Genomic DNA, 16490 nt, shown 5'->3' on the forward strand with positions numbered 1-16490 from the left:
TCATTTACATTACAGTGAGGAAAATAAATATTTGGACACCCTGCTATATTTTGCAAGTTCTCCCACTTAAAAATCATGGAGGGGTCTGAAATTGTCGTCGTAGGTGCATGTCCACTGTGAGAGACGTAATCTAAAATAAAACTGAAATCACAATGTATGATTTTTTAACTATTTATTTGTGTGATACAGCTGCAAATAAGTATTTGAACACCTGTCTATCAGCTAGAATTCTGACCTTCAAAGACCTGTTAGTCTACATTTAAAATGTCCAACTCCACTCCATTTATTAACCTAAATTAGATGCACCTGTTTGAAGTCTTTAGCTGCATAAAGACACCTGTCCACCCCATACAATCAGTAAGAATCCAACTACTAACATGGCCAAGACCAAAGAGCTGTCCAAAGACACTAGAGACAAAATTGTACACCTCCACAAGGCTGGAAAGGGCTACAGGGAAATTGCCAAGCAGCTTGGTGAAAAAAGGTCCACTGTTGGATCAATCATTAGAAAATGGAAGAAGCTAAACATGACTGTCAATCTCCCTCAGACTGGGGCTCCATGCAGGATCTCACCTCGTGGGGTCTCAATGATCCTAAGAAAGCTAAGACATCAGTCCAGAACTACACGGGAGGAGCTGGTAAATGACCTGAATAGAGCTGGGACCACTGTTTCCAAGGTTACTGTTGGTAATACACTAAGACATCATGGTTTGAAATCATGCATGGCACGGAAGGTTCCCCTGCTTAAACCAGCACATGTCCAGGCCCATCTTAAGTTTACCAATAACCCTTTGGATGATCCAGAGGAGTCATGGGAGAAAGTTATGTAGTCAGATGAGACCAAAATAGAACTTTTTTTTAATTCCACTAAACGTGTTTGGAGGAAGAAGAACACCATCCCGACTGTGAAGCATAGGGGTTGGCAGCAGCATCATGCTTTGGGGGTGTTTTCTGCACATGGGACAGGGCGACTGCACTGTATTAAGGAGAGGATGACCAGGTCCATGTATTGCGAGATTGTGGGGAACAACCTCCTTCCCTCAGTTGGAGCATTGAAGATGGGTCGAGGCTGGGTATTTCAACATGACAATGACCCGAAGCACACAGCCAGGATAACCAAGGAGTGGCTCTGTAAGAAGCATATCAAGGTTCTGGCGTGACCTAGCCAGTCTCCAGACCTAAACCCAATAAAGAATCTTTAGAGGGAGCTCAAACTCCGTGTTTCTCAGCCACAGGCCAGAAACCTGACTGATCTAGAGAAGATCTGTGTGGAGGAGTGGGCCAAAATCCCTCCTGCAGTGTGTGCAAACCTGGTGAAAAACTACAGGAAACGTTTGACCTCTGTAATTCCAAACAAAGGCTACTGTTCCAAATATTAACATTGATTTTCTCAGGTGTTCAAATACTACTTTGCATACAAATAAATAGTTAAAAAATCATACATTGTGATTTCTGGATTTTTTTTAGATTATGTCTCTAACAGTAGACATGCACCTACGATGACAATTTCAGACCCCTCCATGATTTCTAAGTGGGAGAACTTGCAAAATAGCAGAGTGTTCAAATACTTATTTTCCTCACTGTATATGCTCTAAGGTGCCGATTTTCAACATAAAACAGAAGTCTTATTTACCACCGTTACTTTTCAATGAAATCCAGAGTTAAACAAACACACACGCAAAATTCCGCTGATATCCGAGATAAACAAACTATATCCATTGTTTCCATAAGGCTGACTTCTCCTTACATCCAAAAACACACTTCTTATTTTATCCCAATGTTGAGTCTTGATATAAAACAAAGCTTTCAGGTGAAGTAATGCCTGTAACTTCTAGCGTCCTCTGTTCTCGCTCTCCCGCTGATTGACGTGTGGGTGTGCTTTTCCGGGGAAAGTGCCCATTAAAAGAAATGATGTTTAGTCATCTAAAATGTTGATGTCTTATCTAGCAAAACTATTGTCATATTGTCAAAAAAATGCACCTTTAAAGCACAACTTCTTGTCTTGCACAGATGTGTGACGCACCAGCGCAACCTTATGTAATGCGTAAGCACGTCGAAATGTCAAGTATGATGTATGCGAAACTACCGCCCCAATGTTTACAAGTGTGAAGAAAGTGGACCGTTCCGACGTTGTTGCATGTGGAATGATACAAATTAATGTCTTTGTGTCACTTTATTGTTTAAAATGGTTTCATATTTGTGACCCGTGACCTTTCGACGTGCTTACGCATTACGTAAGGTAATGCTGGTACATCACACGGTTGGTCCAAGACGAGATGTTGTGGTTTAAAAGTGCATATTTTTTATTTTTCTTGCTGAAAATGATGATCTATTTGCTAGATAAGACCCTTATGCCTTTGGATGGGATCGTTTAGAGTCCTTTGAAACTGCATTTAAACGGTAAATTGTTGAGGTCCAATAAAGTCTATTAAATTGAGAAAAATCCTGGGATGTTTTCCTGAAAAAAAAATTATTTCTTCTCGACTGAACAAAGAAAGACATCAACATTTTGTATGACATGTGGGTAAATTATCAGGATTTTTAAAGAATTTTAAGGATTTTTCTGTGGATGCTAAAGGTTCTTTAAAATAATCGTTTTAGGAACCTTTAGTTTTTGGATTGATTTGTTTATCTTATTAGATCAAAGCACCAATCCCATCAGTAATATAAAGAGAAATGACAAAATGCACCCCTCTTTACCTCTCACTGGAAGCGATGAAACACATAAACCTAACACAAAGGATTATCTATTCTTCATATATCCATGAACAAACAACCAAAAAACACAAACTAAACACTATAAAATTGCCCTATTGTATAACACGCACCAAGCTTTCTAATAATACACCTATCGACTGATAGAAAGAAAAAGCATATCTTCCAAAATTATCATTCCTATCAGAGCTGGTCTAGATTACTGATGACTCTCTCCCCGAGCTCCGACACACAGACAACAAAAGAGCAGAAGAGAATGTGATGGAAAAAGAGACAGCATTATTCATACCCAGTGATGATGTGGAAATGTGTTAAAGCCTTAAATCCACCTTAGTCTCTAAGAGATTGCCATACGCTTCTTTAACTCAGAGGATAGTGACTGTGGAAGCTACATCTACTGCTGCCATGATGTTAATCCTCTATAAAGTTAGCCTGATCTCAATGACACACAAAACAGGTAGTTTTGTTTCCTAGACAAAAAGGCTCAGTAAAGCCTAATTGAAAGCAACCTATTTTCCATCTGTGGCAGTATAAAGTAAATCTGAGAAGAAAAATAATACCAGGGTGGGCGCCAAGTAAACTGTAAAAAATGATTTGTTGGTTCAACTTAAAATTTTAAGGCCATCAGCTAAATTAAATTGAAAATATTAGTTTACTCAAAAAAAGAATTTTTAAGGCAACCACATAGCTTTAAGTTAAATTAACCTTTTTACAGGGAAGAATCATGATTTATTTTTATGAACCTTGTAAATCGGTTTCACAACACCGACCAAATGAAAAACCTGTATTAGTTCACATGCAGGTGCTACCGGACCCAAAATGGATTTAGTACCTTAAGCTACACTTGTGCCACAAACGTTGCATCGGTAAATAAACAATGCTAGATCGTTTCTCAAATGCTAAATTCTAATAGCCCCCATTATATAAAAGTATAAATGTTATTTGTAATCCCCTTAAAGGATTAGTCCATTTTCTTAAAAAAATATCCAGATATTTTACTCACCACCATGTCATCCAAACTGTTGAGGTTTTTCTTTTTCCAGTCGAGAAGAAATTATGTTTTTTGAGGAAAACATTCCAGGATTTTTCTCATTTTAATAGACTTTAATGGACCCCAACACTTAACAGTTTTAATGCAGTTTAAAATTGCAGTTTCAAAGGACTCTAAACGATCCCAAACGAGGCATAAGCGTCTTATTTAGCTAAACGATTGTCATTTTTGGCAAGAAAAATAAAAAATATGCACTTTCAAACCAACTTCTCGTCTTCCTCCGGCTGTGTGACGAGCCATCGCGACCTCATGTAATTGCGTAATGACTAGGGATGGGCATTTATCTCATTTTTTCATTTCGATTAATCCATAGGTCTGAAGAACGAGTACTCGATTAACTGGGGGCGGGGCAATCAAAGGGGCGGGGCGTATACGTCATGGTGAAAATGAAAATATTTTTTATTAAAAACACTCAAATAAATCTTAATTTTGAAGAAACTATGACAGAACAATGAACACATACTAGATTCTTAATTAAATGTTTTTAACAGAAACCTCTAACAGGAAAAGCTGCGTGATGAAGTGAAACCAAAGGGTTAATAAACACAAACTGAAGCGCTTTCTATTATATGACGTACTCTACATAATATTAAGCTTTTATATAACATAAATGGATTATACAACATATATCTGCAAAAAAATGCAAGACTTCAACTAAGTTTTCAACTAAGTTATGTACAGAAAGTTTTACTCCCGTTGTGGACATGCATAACAGCGTGCTTTTAAACACCTCCAGTCAAAGCACAAGCTTTATAACATTAACCAGCTTTAAGTCTTTTGCTATCCTTTTAGCGATTAGCTGTGTCATGTCGTCCCCTTACCTGTTTTCAGTCAAGATGTAATGTTAATGCTCCTATGGCTCTCTGGTATCTCTTGGCATTTGATGTTTAAATATAAGATGATAATCCATTGAACTTTTGACGGCGCTGTACATTTTGCACCTGACCGACTGTATTTCCGAAAATCACGGCATCCTTTTAAACCATAGTGTCTCAGTGATGTGAGGTGTGGCCGGCTTTACGGGATCGGCAGGTTGTCGCGTGGCTGGTGCGTATCTGTTTGTTTTTGAATCATGCATGGTAATGTTATGTCATACGCTGGTCTGCGTAGCTCAACACAACATCAAACACGCATCTCCAGACCCAGTCTTTACTACCACAGGCGCTTGTTGTAACGCTAACCAGACATCCATATGTTTGTGATCGATCATCGATACCACGTTCGAGTACTCGAGCAATCGAGTACTCGTGCCCATCCCTAGTAATGACATATGAAATGCACATTTACGGACCATTTTAAACAATAAACTGACACAAAGACATTAATTAGTATCATTCCACATACAACAACGTCGGAACGGTCCTCTTTCTCCACACTTGTAAACACTGGAGCGTAGTTTCGAATCATCATCCGTGACCTCTTGACGTGATGACGTATTGTGTGAGGTCGCGCTGGCGCGCAACAGGACCAGGGGAAGACGAGAAGTTGTGGTTCAAAAGTGCATATTTTTTATTTTTCTTAACAAAAATGACAATCGTTTCGCTAGATAAGACCCTTTGAAACTGCATTAAAACTGTTAAGTGTTGGTGTCCATTAAAGTCCTTTAAAAAAAGAAAAATCCTGGAATATTTTCCTCAAAAAAAACATAATTTCTTCTCGACTGAACGAAGAAAGACATCAACATTTTTGATGACATGGTGGTGAGTAAATTATCTGGATTTTTTTTAAAGAAAATTGACTACTCCTTTAATTTCAAACATGTGTCTTCTTGGTGGAGTAACCACAGTTATTCTGTATAAGTAAATCTAAGAAATACTTTTGCAGACACTATATACTTAACTACCTGTATGCAGGGTGCTCTGCTGACAAGATTAAAAGAAGTCTGGGTCCATTTTGAGCTACTGCACTGGTATATGGTCATTAGCCAGCAAGAGACTAATTGGCACACGAGTCTGGGTGTGTATAACTGTGTTAGTCCCAAGAGTTTGAATTTCTTTAAATATCTCCCCTCTTTAGAGATAATTAAGTCCTCCTACACTGACATTAAATAGTACCTTTGTGACTTTGTTTAAAGAGATTCTTAAGGGCAATATTCCCTCTCCTCCCAACGGCTGTATTTCATACAACTGCTCTCTTTCTGCTCTGTGCCCACTCCATTTCTGAAACTCTGCTGCCTGTGGCTCCGTCCTCTCCTGCTACTTTTCAACCCACTGGCAAAGGAAGACATCAATCTTGTACTGTCACACAGTGTGTCAGGCTTTGACCCAGCTGGAGTGGAGCAGGAAAAAGGCCCTGCTAATATTGAGTTAGCTCATGCAGCATGTCCTGTCACCAGGCACACACACACGGGCACGCTTGAGTCCTGACAACTAATTTTGAGACACTTATCTGACAGTTGCACACACACACACACACACACACACACACACGCTCTGCAGGCAACAAAACTAATAATGTATTTGCTCAAGCAGGATGTTACTGTAAGGACAGACTCATGTATTCATACAAGAGATGCACTGATATATCAGTCAATTATCTGTATCAAACAAAAACAGTTTAAAAACAGCGAATTGTCATGGCCGATATAGCCTGTCAATCAAAAGAGAACAGGAAATGCTATGAATTTGAGCTCTGTGTATAGTTCAATGTTCAATAGTAATGCCATTATATGAATGCATATCATTTTGAAAATGTAATCTTCAGAATTTAGTTAATGCAAGTTAATATAACTACCAAACTATTGTATATCAGCATCGGCAGATATCAGTCTGAATAATCAGCTATCGTTATTGGTGGAAAATTTAATATCGATGCATGACTAATTCATACACATGCATTGCAAGTATTCAAAAAATTATATGTTTATTTGCTCATTCACATTTAAGTTTTTTCTAGGGCAATACAAAAAAGCTAATTGAAAAATTTTAAACAAACTTTGAAACACTTCTGCAATGCGACTTAGTTAAAATTTAAACACTAACTGCAGCTCAGTTGGTATAACACTGTGTTAGCAGCACAAAAGGTTGTGGGTTCGATTCCCAAGTAACACACCAACATACTAATAAAAATATAAAGGCGCTTTCAACCACATAGTACCCCACGGTTAGGGTCAGGTTGGGTCAGCACACCTCACTTTGTCTTGGTTAGCTTTTCCATCGAGTTTAGTAATACAAAGGAGTGGGAGGGATTAAAGGCGTGTGGTTATATTTGTGCTGCCTACTGCTGTGACATCGTACATGTGACAGCGTCGTTGTACAATCCCATACATTTATTTATTTCTCAGTCTGCCACAAAATTAAAATTGACCACCACAAATAGATGTTTGCACATTGCTTTTATCACTACCTCTGACAGTTTCTGTACAAACACACATGGCGTTGCTCGATGCGCTCCGCTGAGCCTCATTTAAGTTGCATTTAAACATATATGCGGACGTGCGCGTCGCGAATGTGCAGCCAAAAAATGCAAGTCTGGAAAAAAATGTATGGTGTTCCTGATTTACAACCTGTGGATGTTTTTCATGGCTAAAAGAGAGTTTGGGAACTTACAGCAAAGCACAGATGACACAGGTTTACTCGAGACAGCACAAGCTAGCATGAAGGTAAAGCAAATCTTTTACATTATAGCGATGACGTTGGTAGTGACGATTCTTTCAGACTAATCAGTGATCTACAGTGTTTTCGCATCACGTTTTGGTATCAGCTCGGGTCGCTTGGAACCCCGACTGAGGTGGTACTAAAAAAGTATTGGGTACTATGAACTAAATCCAGTGGAAAAAAAGTAAGCTGACCCAAACCAAACCGTGGAGTACTATGCAATGGAAATGGTTTTAAATGCTGCTGAATGCTTGAAAAATGAATATTCAGAGCTTTTTTCTCTTCTCTCTCTCTCTCTCTTTCTCTCCCTGTTTAACAGTGCTCACCTTTCCCAGCTGTCCAATCAAAGGGTCCTGCTGCTGGGGGGCCCGGCTTCTGTCTAAACACCCGCTGTCGCAGAGACGACCCCGCAACCTTTGGCATCATTTTGACAGACAGCCAGGTGACCGGTTTTAATATTAATATCTCCCCCGTGCTGAGCGATTCTATTTGTGTTGGGCTGAGGTAGTTGCTTTCAAAAGTCAGACTGCACAATGCAGTCCTTCAGGGAGGAGAGAACAAATATAAGCAAGTGCGAAAGCAACAAAGCTGTCAATTTCTCATTCTCTCAAACCAGCGTACGCTTTTACAGCGTTTCATTTCACTGTGTCTCTCTTCCCGTCATTTTTTCTTTCGTTTATTCAAATTATATGTTCTCTTTTTCCGATACTTCTCTCTGAGTGCTGGACAGATGTCAGACTGTTCATACTCTCCATACAAAGAGGCCCTTAAAATACGCACAATGGAAAGGTCACGGTTAAGTGTGAATAAAATACCATACCTGCATTATTCAAAGGTAGCCTTACCTTTGATAAAAAAGAGCAGTGGCGTTTAAAAGGAAACAAATCTTTAGCTTTCCTAGTCTTAGTGTTATTAACCGAGGACAAGCTTTTGTCTGACATTACTTGACACCGCTGAGGCTATTCTGCCCTTGCAGTAACACAGTACACAAATACACACACTGAGCAATAGCACAGTACATATCACAATAAAGTTGAAATATGCAAGTTTTTGAATATTTACAGCTTGCCATATCAAGGCAAAATTATGACCATGCTTTAAAATTAATTCAATGTAATTTCAATGTTTGACCTTGTATGACCTTGCTCAGTCAGTACTCAAGATATAAAAAAATATTTTCACTGAATGTAAATTACATTTATAGTAGAAAAAAATAAATCACAAAAAAATGACTTCAGCTGGAATTTCACAGCCAAGGTCACAAATATTTAAGCTAGCTGTCGTTTAAGTCATCACTTTGCTTGTTTGAACATACAAACTACAGTAAATTGACACAGAAACATTATTCCCTTTCACACATACAGTCTTTACTGGTAATTTACTGGTAAATTGCAGGTAACAGGTCATGTGTGAACAAAACCTTTACGGTAAATCAATGCTGCCAATTTACCAGAAAGAGAAGTTGTAAGATTACCAGTAATTTACCGGTAAGCGCTATGTGTGAACACAAAAATATAGATTACTGGCATATAGAACGGACGACGTCAGACCGCGCTGATAGCTTCGGGCCAATCATAACGTTTTAATACAGATGATGCGTTTACTCCCTGACTGTTTTCGGACGTTTCCACACACACGTTGCTTGAAAGTCGAGCACACCTGAAGTTTACGTCCACATTTCTTCACCAAATTTGTTTAAAACAGCTTACCCTCTGTGAAGGCTAATGTGCAAACAGTACTGTTGTTTAAGTTGCATTTTCGGTTTGACGTCACCTAATGCAATGTTGTTTGGTCACAAGCAACTTCGCGACCGTCAGTGTTTACCACAGACGTGAAAACAACAAAATACAGACCGTTGATATGAATGACGTGGATTGTTTACAAATACAACACTCAGCTCGCCGCGTGCCACAGGTAACTACCGCTTTCTCAACGAATTTACAGGTATTTTGATACTGATGTGTGAATGATGTCTTACTGGTAAAAAGACAGAATGTCACTGCATGTGTGAACAGAACATTTTTGTTTTACTGGTAAATTCATTCTGGTAAATTCATTGTAATTTACCGGAATTACTGTGTGAAAGAGGCTATTGTTTCAACCAATTTGCAGCCACAAAATACCAGCATATTAAGATATTTTATATAAAGACATTACTTATAGTAATATGGGTGATTCTCACGAAACCATTGAAACACCACGGCACTAATTATTTTAGCTTGAAAATGTGTAATATAGTCACATTAAAAAGCATCAGAATTAACACAATACTTTGCATACCTTGCACAATGTGTGATTTCAACATAATAATTTATAATTGTAAATTTTATGTCATTTTCTGCTGAAATTCTCATTACCGCAATGTGTCTGGCTGTGTTTGAACAGGCGTTATGTTGTAATTTAATCAAATTAACACAAAAATATTAAGAAAAAAAATAAATGGATGTTTTGCTAGACTACTTTAGATGACAGAAAAAATATTTACTGAATATTCATGTATAATAATAATGAAGAAAAATTAGGAAAATTATGTGTCCATGCCTGATGTTCTCGTCCTCCGCAACACTTTTTGAGATCAGTTTAAGCACACATACAGAATTTTAATAAAGTTTGATTTTGAGTGACCAAGCACATGGACCAGTTACTTCAAGATGGCTACCAGGTAAGATCATTTTTTACAGTTAATTTGAAATATTGTCTTGTCAGCATGACATTTTGATTATCATTACCGCAACAGATGCTTATTAAATGTTAATTTAATTAATAGAAGCATAATACTTTGATTTTAAATGCATGTGCAGAATCTCCAAATTATGTTCTTTCAGGTTTGTCATGTCATTTTGAAAATATGTCAGTGTTGATGTTTTCTGACTGTTGCGGTAATGAGATTTTTTAGGACAAATTTTTTAAATTATGTTACAAAAAGTGTTAAATGATAAGTAAAAGTTTTTAAATTAATGTTCCCATTTACTCCAGACTTTGTTTTTCAATGTCTGGTGGGGAAAAGTTAATTTAAGCAATTTTTACATTTTCATGCTTGACATTTTTAAAACCAAGTTTTCGTGAGAATCACCCATATAGTAAATATAGAATAGTAAATATCCGGTTAAAATTCCTGAAAAATGCAAAAAAAATGCCTAAAAAGGACACACATTGTACCTGCTGTGTTGATTGTATCTTAAAACGGTTTACATAATTCGAATCACAAGAATTTCAGCTTTCCAAATTTCAAATTTTCAGTCAAATAATGCATGGTACACTGGAATTTAAGGGGATATAGTAAATATTTGTATCACTCACAGTTATGCAGTGTTGCAACACCCTGGGTGAGGGTTTACTTTAGAGCTGTAGTAAAGCATACATTAAACCTGTGGGGCTTAAGTCTCATTAATCAAAACAAGCTGATAGCTTTAGTTAGATACTTAGCTAATATTAGTGTACTCGTATAACGCCAGCAACTAGCAATCTTGTTAATTTCAATGGAAGCTCGGCGACTTCTAGCGTCACGAGCGACAGTGATCATATGCGACAGGAAGTGGGCGTGTCCAGCTACGCGACAAAGTTGAGAACAGTTCAACTTTTTACAAATGACAAGCGAGGAAACGGTTAATGAGTGTGAAGCGGTGGAGTTCAATATGCGCTGCTGAAGAAGCACCATTTACGCAGCTTTTGTTATTGGTACCATTTCTCATGTAACAGATATCAATTTAGTAAGCAAGTATGAAGATAATGTAAGTAATACCAAACAATTACTGTCAGCTACTTGAAAGAAACAGATGCCTAATTCAAGCATTTATGGGGCGGTTTCCTGGACAGGGATTAGCTTAATCCAGGACTAGGCCTTAGTTTAATTAGGAAATATAACTAGTTTTAACAAACATGCCTTACTAAAAACATTACCTATGTGCATTTTGAGGCATAACAAAGGACACTGGTGTATTTTAAGATATGTCGATTCAAGTTGTTTTCAGTTTGAACAGCTCTTAAAAATGTTTTAGTCTAATCCCTGTCCGGGAAACCGCCCCTAAAACATACATTGAAGTTTAAAGCACCATCTTACCTCATACTCCTCTGCCTCGATCAGCAGTTTGCCTGTTGTTATTCTGGATTCATATGGCGGGATGTTGCTCTAAGAAAAAAAAAACAGGTAAAAATTAAGAAGAATTAAGGAAAAGATAGTTAAACTGTATCAAACAGGAAAGGGATGTAAAAAGATATCCAAGTAATTGAGAATGCCAATCAGCAGTGTTCAAACTGTAATTAAGAAGTGAAAATGAGGGGTTCTGTTGAAACCACAGCCACAACTCCCAGGAAAATAGTTTGGGATGCAAAGAAAACTCCACAAATATTTTCAGGTTAACTACAGGACTCTCTGAAAACATGTGGTGTGCCTATTTCATGCAAAATGAAGATAGGCTACATGGTGAAGTCGCCAGAAGAAAGATCCTGCATACAATATGCCAAACAGCACAGAGACAAGCCTCAAACCTTCTGGCACAAAGTTGGAGTGATGAGACCAAATTTAACTTTTTGTCCACAACCATAAACGCTACATTTGGAAAGGGGTCAACAAGGCCTATGGTGAGTGGTACACCATTCCTACTGTGAAACACGAAGGTGGATCGCTGATGTTTTGGGGATGTGTGAGCTACAAAGGCCAGTAAATTTGATCAAAATTGATGGCAAGATGAATGCAGTATGTTATCAAAAAAACTGGAGGAAATTTTGCACTCATCAGCCCGGAAACTGCGCATGGGACATACTTGGACATTCCAACATGACAATGATACAAAACACAAGGCCAAGTCGACCTGTCATTGGCTACAGCAGAATAAAGCGAAGGTTCTGGAGTGGCCATCTCAGTCTCTTGACCTCAATATCATTGAGCCACTCTTGGGAGATCTTAAACGGGCAGTTCATGCAAGACAGCCCAAGAATTTACAGGAACTGAAGGCTTTTTGCCAAAAAGAATGGGCAGCTTTACCATCTAAGAAGATTAAGAGCCTCATCCACAACTACTACAAAACACTTTAAGCTGTCACTGATGTTAAAGGGGGCAAAACACGGTATCAAGTAAACTTTTGATCAGGCACATTTAGGTATGTTGTCATTATGATTTAAAAAGAGTAAGCACAGTTGATTGATAATAAATGGCTTCAGCCAAACACTAACCATGAGTGAAAGAAAAGTTTTTGTGTTATCATTTATATTCTCTGAAAAATGATACATTTTGCCAGGGTATATAAACTTATGAGCACAACTGTATGTGACCCTGACCCAGCTAAAGTCATTGTTTGTGATTTAATGTTACCTACATAAAGTAATTCTACAGAATGTGAAAATATGACATTGATATCTTAAAGAGCACCTATTGTCCAATTCACGTTTTTAAATTTCCTTTGTTGTGCAGGTGTGTATTAGTACATGTTAACGATATGTAAAAGGTACATACCCCTTAGTAAACAATGACGCGAGTTATCGTCTCCAACGTAAATCTCTTTTCTTGGACTACAACAAACACACGGATTGTAGGTAACAGTTTACTTCCTGGGATTGGTGATGTAGACAAGACATATAATTCCTCCCCCCTTGGACTCTAGACTCATAGTTGTGACTGAATCTTTTAAACATGGTAAGGAGCGTTACATTTCCAGCTGAGGTCAGAGGTATTCAGACCAATCACAACGTACAGATTAGCTGGCCAATCAGGGACATAAAGCTTTTCAAATCTGTGTGTTTCATCAAGAGAGTGAAATCTGGAACTACAAAAATGTACGGTATGTGGAAAAAAAATGTGTATATTATTTTCCCACGCAAACACATTGCATTATACCATACACAACATAACATTGTTTTTTAGCAATAAAATATAAGGTCATGTGAAAGATTAAACCTAAACTGAAATCAAACTTTGATTCTGCTTATTTCATTATTACATTATGAGACTTTAGCACACTGTAAAAATGACTTTCTTACTCAGTATTTTACACATTTAGACATTTGTACTTAAAACAAGACAAAAATATTAAGTAATTATTTTTGCAGTGAATGAATTTCACCGACAGGGACATCTAGTATTTATTTTTCCCTGTAAAAAGAAGCTTTAAATAAATACTTGCATACAGGGCTTGACATTAACTTTCTTGCTCACCAACCAAAGTGGCTAGTTGTTTTTCAAAGTTACTAGCCACTCAGCATTTTCACTGGCCACAATTTTGTTGCCGGTAAAATAAATTTGATATGATTAAACTTGACTTTGGCATCCTAAAATGACTTTAATTCGTGCAAATTTACTTGGTTTAGCTAAATTAGATCAAAAGCAGACTGAACACCCAAATTAAGACAAAATTCATTAGCTGATATATACCAGGTATATCAGTATAGATCATATCATATATTTAGGTGCATAGTAAGGCATAAATAGATTAACTTTGAATTAATATATTAAAAGTGGAGCAGGGGTGTAGAAGGTTAACTGAAAAGATAAACACAAAACCCCTCGACAACCACTTTAAATATTTATTAACAACAGCACTAAATACTGTCAAGAAATTTACATAAATTTTACTTGTTTATGCAGATTGTATTTTATATGCTTGATCATGGTTTCTGTAAAAAGTGATTTAAGACTTTTAATGACAAATTTCGAGAGGACATTATTGTTGCCCAAAGTAGCCTACATTAAAATGATGCGCAAACCTTTGATTTCCTTTGATTTTGTGTGCATTCAGGTATGCGCTATGAATTTCTCTCCGCTCTTGCCCTGGGACTGTGCAAGCAATTTATATCTCTTCAATCACTTCCATGCAATTGTTTTATCTTTCCCGAAGTGTGTATGCGATCAGACTGCGTCCTCTTGTGCATTCGCAAAGCCATCAGCTCTCGCGCGCTCTCTGGAAGGTGGCGCTTTGGTCCGCAAAGCTCCGCTGATCGTGCGCGTGTCTCAACAAACTCTGTGCGTTGCGCTGGGTGCAGAGTGCTCATGGGAGTTGTAGTTTCCAGTCTTGCATTGCGCATTGTTTATCATTACGCATAACTTTTAAGAAAACTACAATTAAAAAATTATATTCAACCTGCCAAAGTGGCTAGTGGGATTGGCTGTCTTACCCGCCACAGCCGAAATCTACCCGCATTTGGGTGTTAATGTCGAGCCCTGCTTGCATATATAAGCACCCATTTTTATTCCTACTATGGTGGGTGCTGTCAACTGTGTGCTTACCATCATTTATCAAAATATCTTCTTTTGTATTTAACATAATAAAGAAACTCACCCTTATGTTGTTTAAAACTGGTATGAGTAAATGATGACAGATTTTTTTTTTAACTATACAGATTTTAGGCTTAGTTATACTCTTAATTGTTAACGTAGTTGGATTAGTGCTATTTTAGATAAGGCCAAATAGTGCACTTTGATACTCTGACACAAAGCAGGGAAGCAGGCAAAAAATCCTACGAATGTTTAATTAAAATACAAAGTTATACACGCAAGTGATTTCTTTAAGGACTTCCTCTGCTCATTAAAAAGCACATTCCTCTCTTTCATTGAAGCGTCAGGGCCACGTCTTCTCTTCTGGTGGTGTTATTGGGCTTTTGTATGCACTAGCTATTTATAATCTTTATACTGGATGAGCTGTTACTGAATCAGCTGTGTAAAAAGAGTTGATAATGAGGGCACTGAACCCAATTACACCAAGCTTTCAATACACAAATAGACGTATGACGTGCATTAACGCACCGTCCCACCTGCCAAAATTTTCCAAATGAAAACCGTAGCAATGCTGCATCTGCATATCACAAAATCACCAGATGTGTTCTCGGAAATTTACACAAATAAGGAAGTAAACAAGCACTTTTATAAATTCCCTCCACGAGTCAGGTACACTCAAAAAATGACACATTAAAATTCTGTTCAATGAATTGAAAATATCTCATTAAGAGCAATAAGTATATCTAACTAGTTAATTTATTGATTTCTTTTTAATTGCATTAACACAAGTTTGAGTTCTGGAAAAAAGCTCAGAGCGCGGACCAACATTTTCTCAAGCTGGATTGTGTGATGCGTTTTAAGACAGGTTCTCTTGCTTTTAAAATCGTTAGAATCGGATAATATTGTTGCTCTAACATAGACTGTGTATTTCTTAAAATAAATGAAATAAACAACATGATTGAATGTTATGCCAGGTTGCAACGATTCTTTAAATTTAACATCTGTGTCGTGGTTTATCTCGTTTTTGGATTTAATATTGGTGAGTCACTGTCAGAGAAAGTATATTGATAAATATGAATTAAATGGTTTGTTTTTCTATGGTTTCTGCTGCAGCGTGAAGCCCTACTTAAAGGATTAGTCAATTTTCTTAAAAAAAAATCCAGATAATTTACTCACCAGTGACACCATGTCATCCAAAATGTTGATGTCTTTCTTTGTTCAGTTGAGAATAAATTATGTTTTTTGAGGAAAACATTCCAGGATTTTCTCATTTTAATGGACTTTAATGGAACCCAATACTTAACAGTTTAAATGCAGTTTAAAATTGCAGTTTCAAAGGACTCTAAACGATCCCAAAGAGGCATCAGGGTCTTATCTAGCAAAACGATTGTCATTTTTGACAGGAAAAATTTAGAATATGCACTTTTGAGCCACAACTTCTCGTCGTCTTCCGGTTGTGTGACGTGCCAGCGCAACCTCACCCAATATGTCATCACGTCAAGAGGTCACGGATGACGAATGCGAAACTACGCCCAAGTGTGGAGAAAGAGGACCGTTCCGACATTGTTGTATGTGGAATGATTCTAATTAATGTCTTTGTGTCAGTTTACCGTTTAAAATGGTCCGCAAATGTGCGTTTCATATATGTAACACGTGACCTTTCCACGGCATTATGCAATTACATGAGGTCGCGCTGGCGCGTCACAGGACTGCAGAAGGACGGGAAGTTGTGGTTTAAAGGTGCATATTTTTTATTTACTTGTCAAAAATGTAAATCGTTTCGCTAGATAAGACCATTATGCCTGGTTTGGGATCGTTTAGAGTCCTTTGAAACTGCAATTTTAAACTGCATTAAAACTGTTATGTGTTGGTGTCCATTACAGTCCATTAAAATGAGAAAAATCCTGGAATGTTTACCTCA

At 37.5% G+C, this 16490-nt stretch overlaps 1 protein-coding gene across 1 annotated transcript in view; it reads right to left on the bottom strand.

The window, feature by feature from the left end:
• LOC129448092 (uncharacterized) overlaps positions 1-16490 on the bottom strand; it is a 108526-nt gene that overhangs the window by 83810 nt on the left and 8226 nt on the right. The window contains exon 8 of the mRNA XM_055210168.2: positions 11423-11491. Coding sequence (XP_055066143.2) covers positions 11423-11491 — 69 coding nt within the window. The remainder of the gene's footprint in view (positions 1-11422; positions 11492-16490) is intronic.

The sequence above is a fragment of the Misgurnus anguillicaudatus genome, chromosome 10 (genome assembly GCF_027580225.2).
Source record: "Misgurnus anguillicaudatus chromosome 10, ASM2758022v2, whole genome shotgun sequence".
Lineage (NCBI taxonomy): Eukaryota > Metazoa > Chordata > Actinopteri > Cypriniformes > Cobitidae > Misgurnus > Misgurnus anguillicaudatus.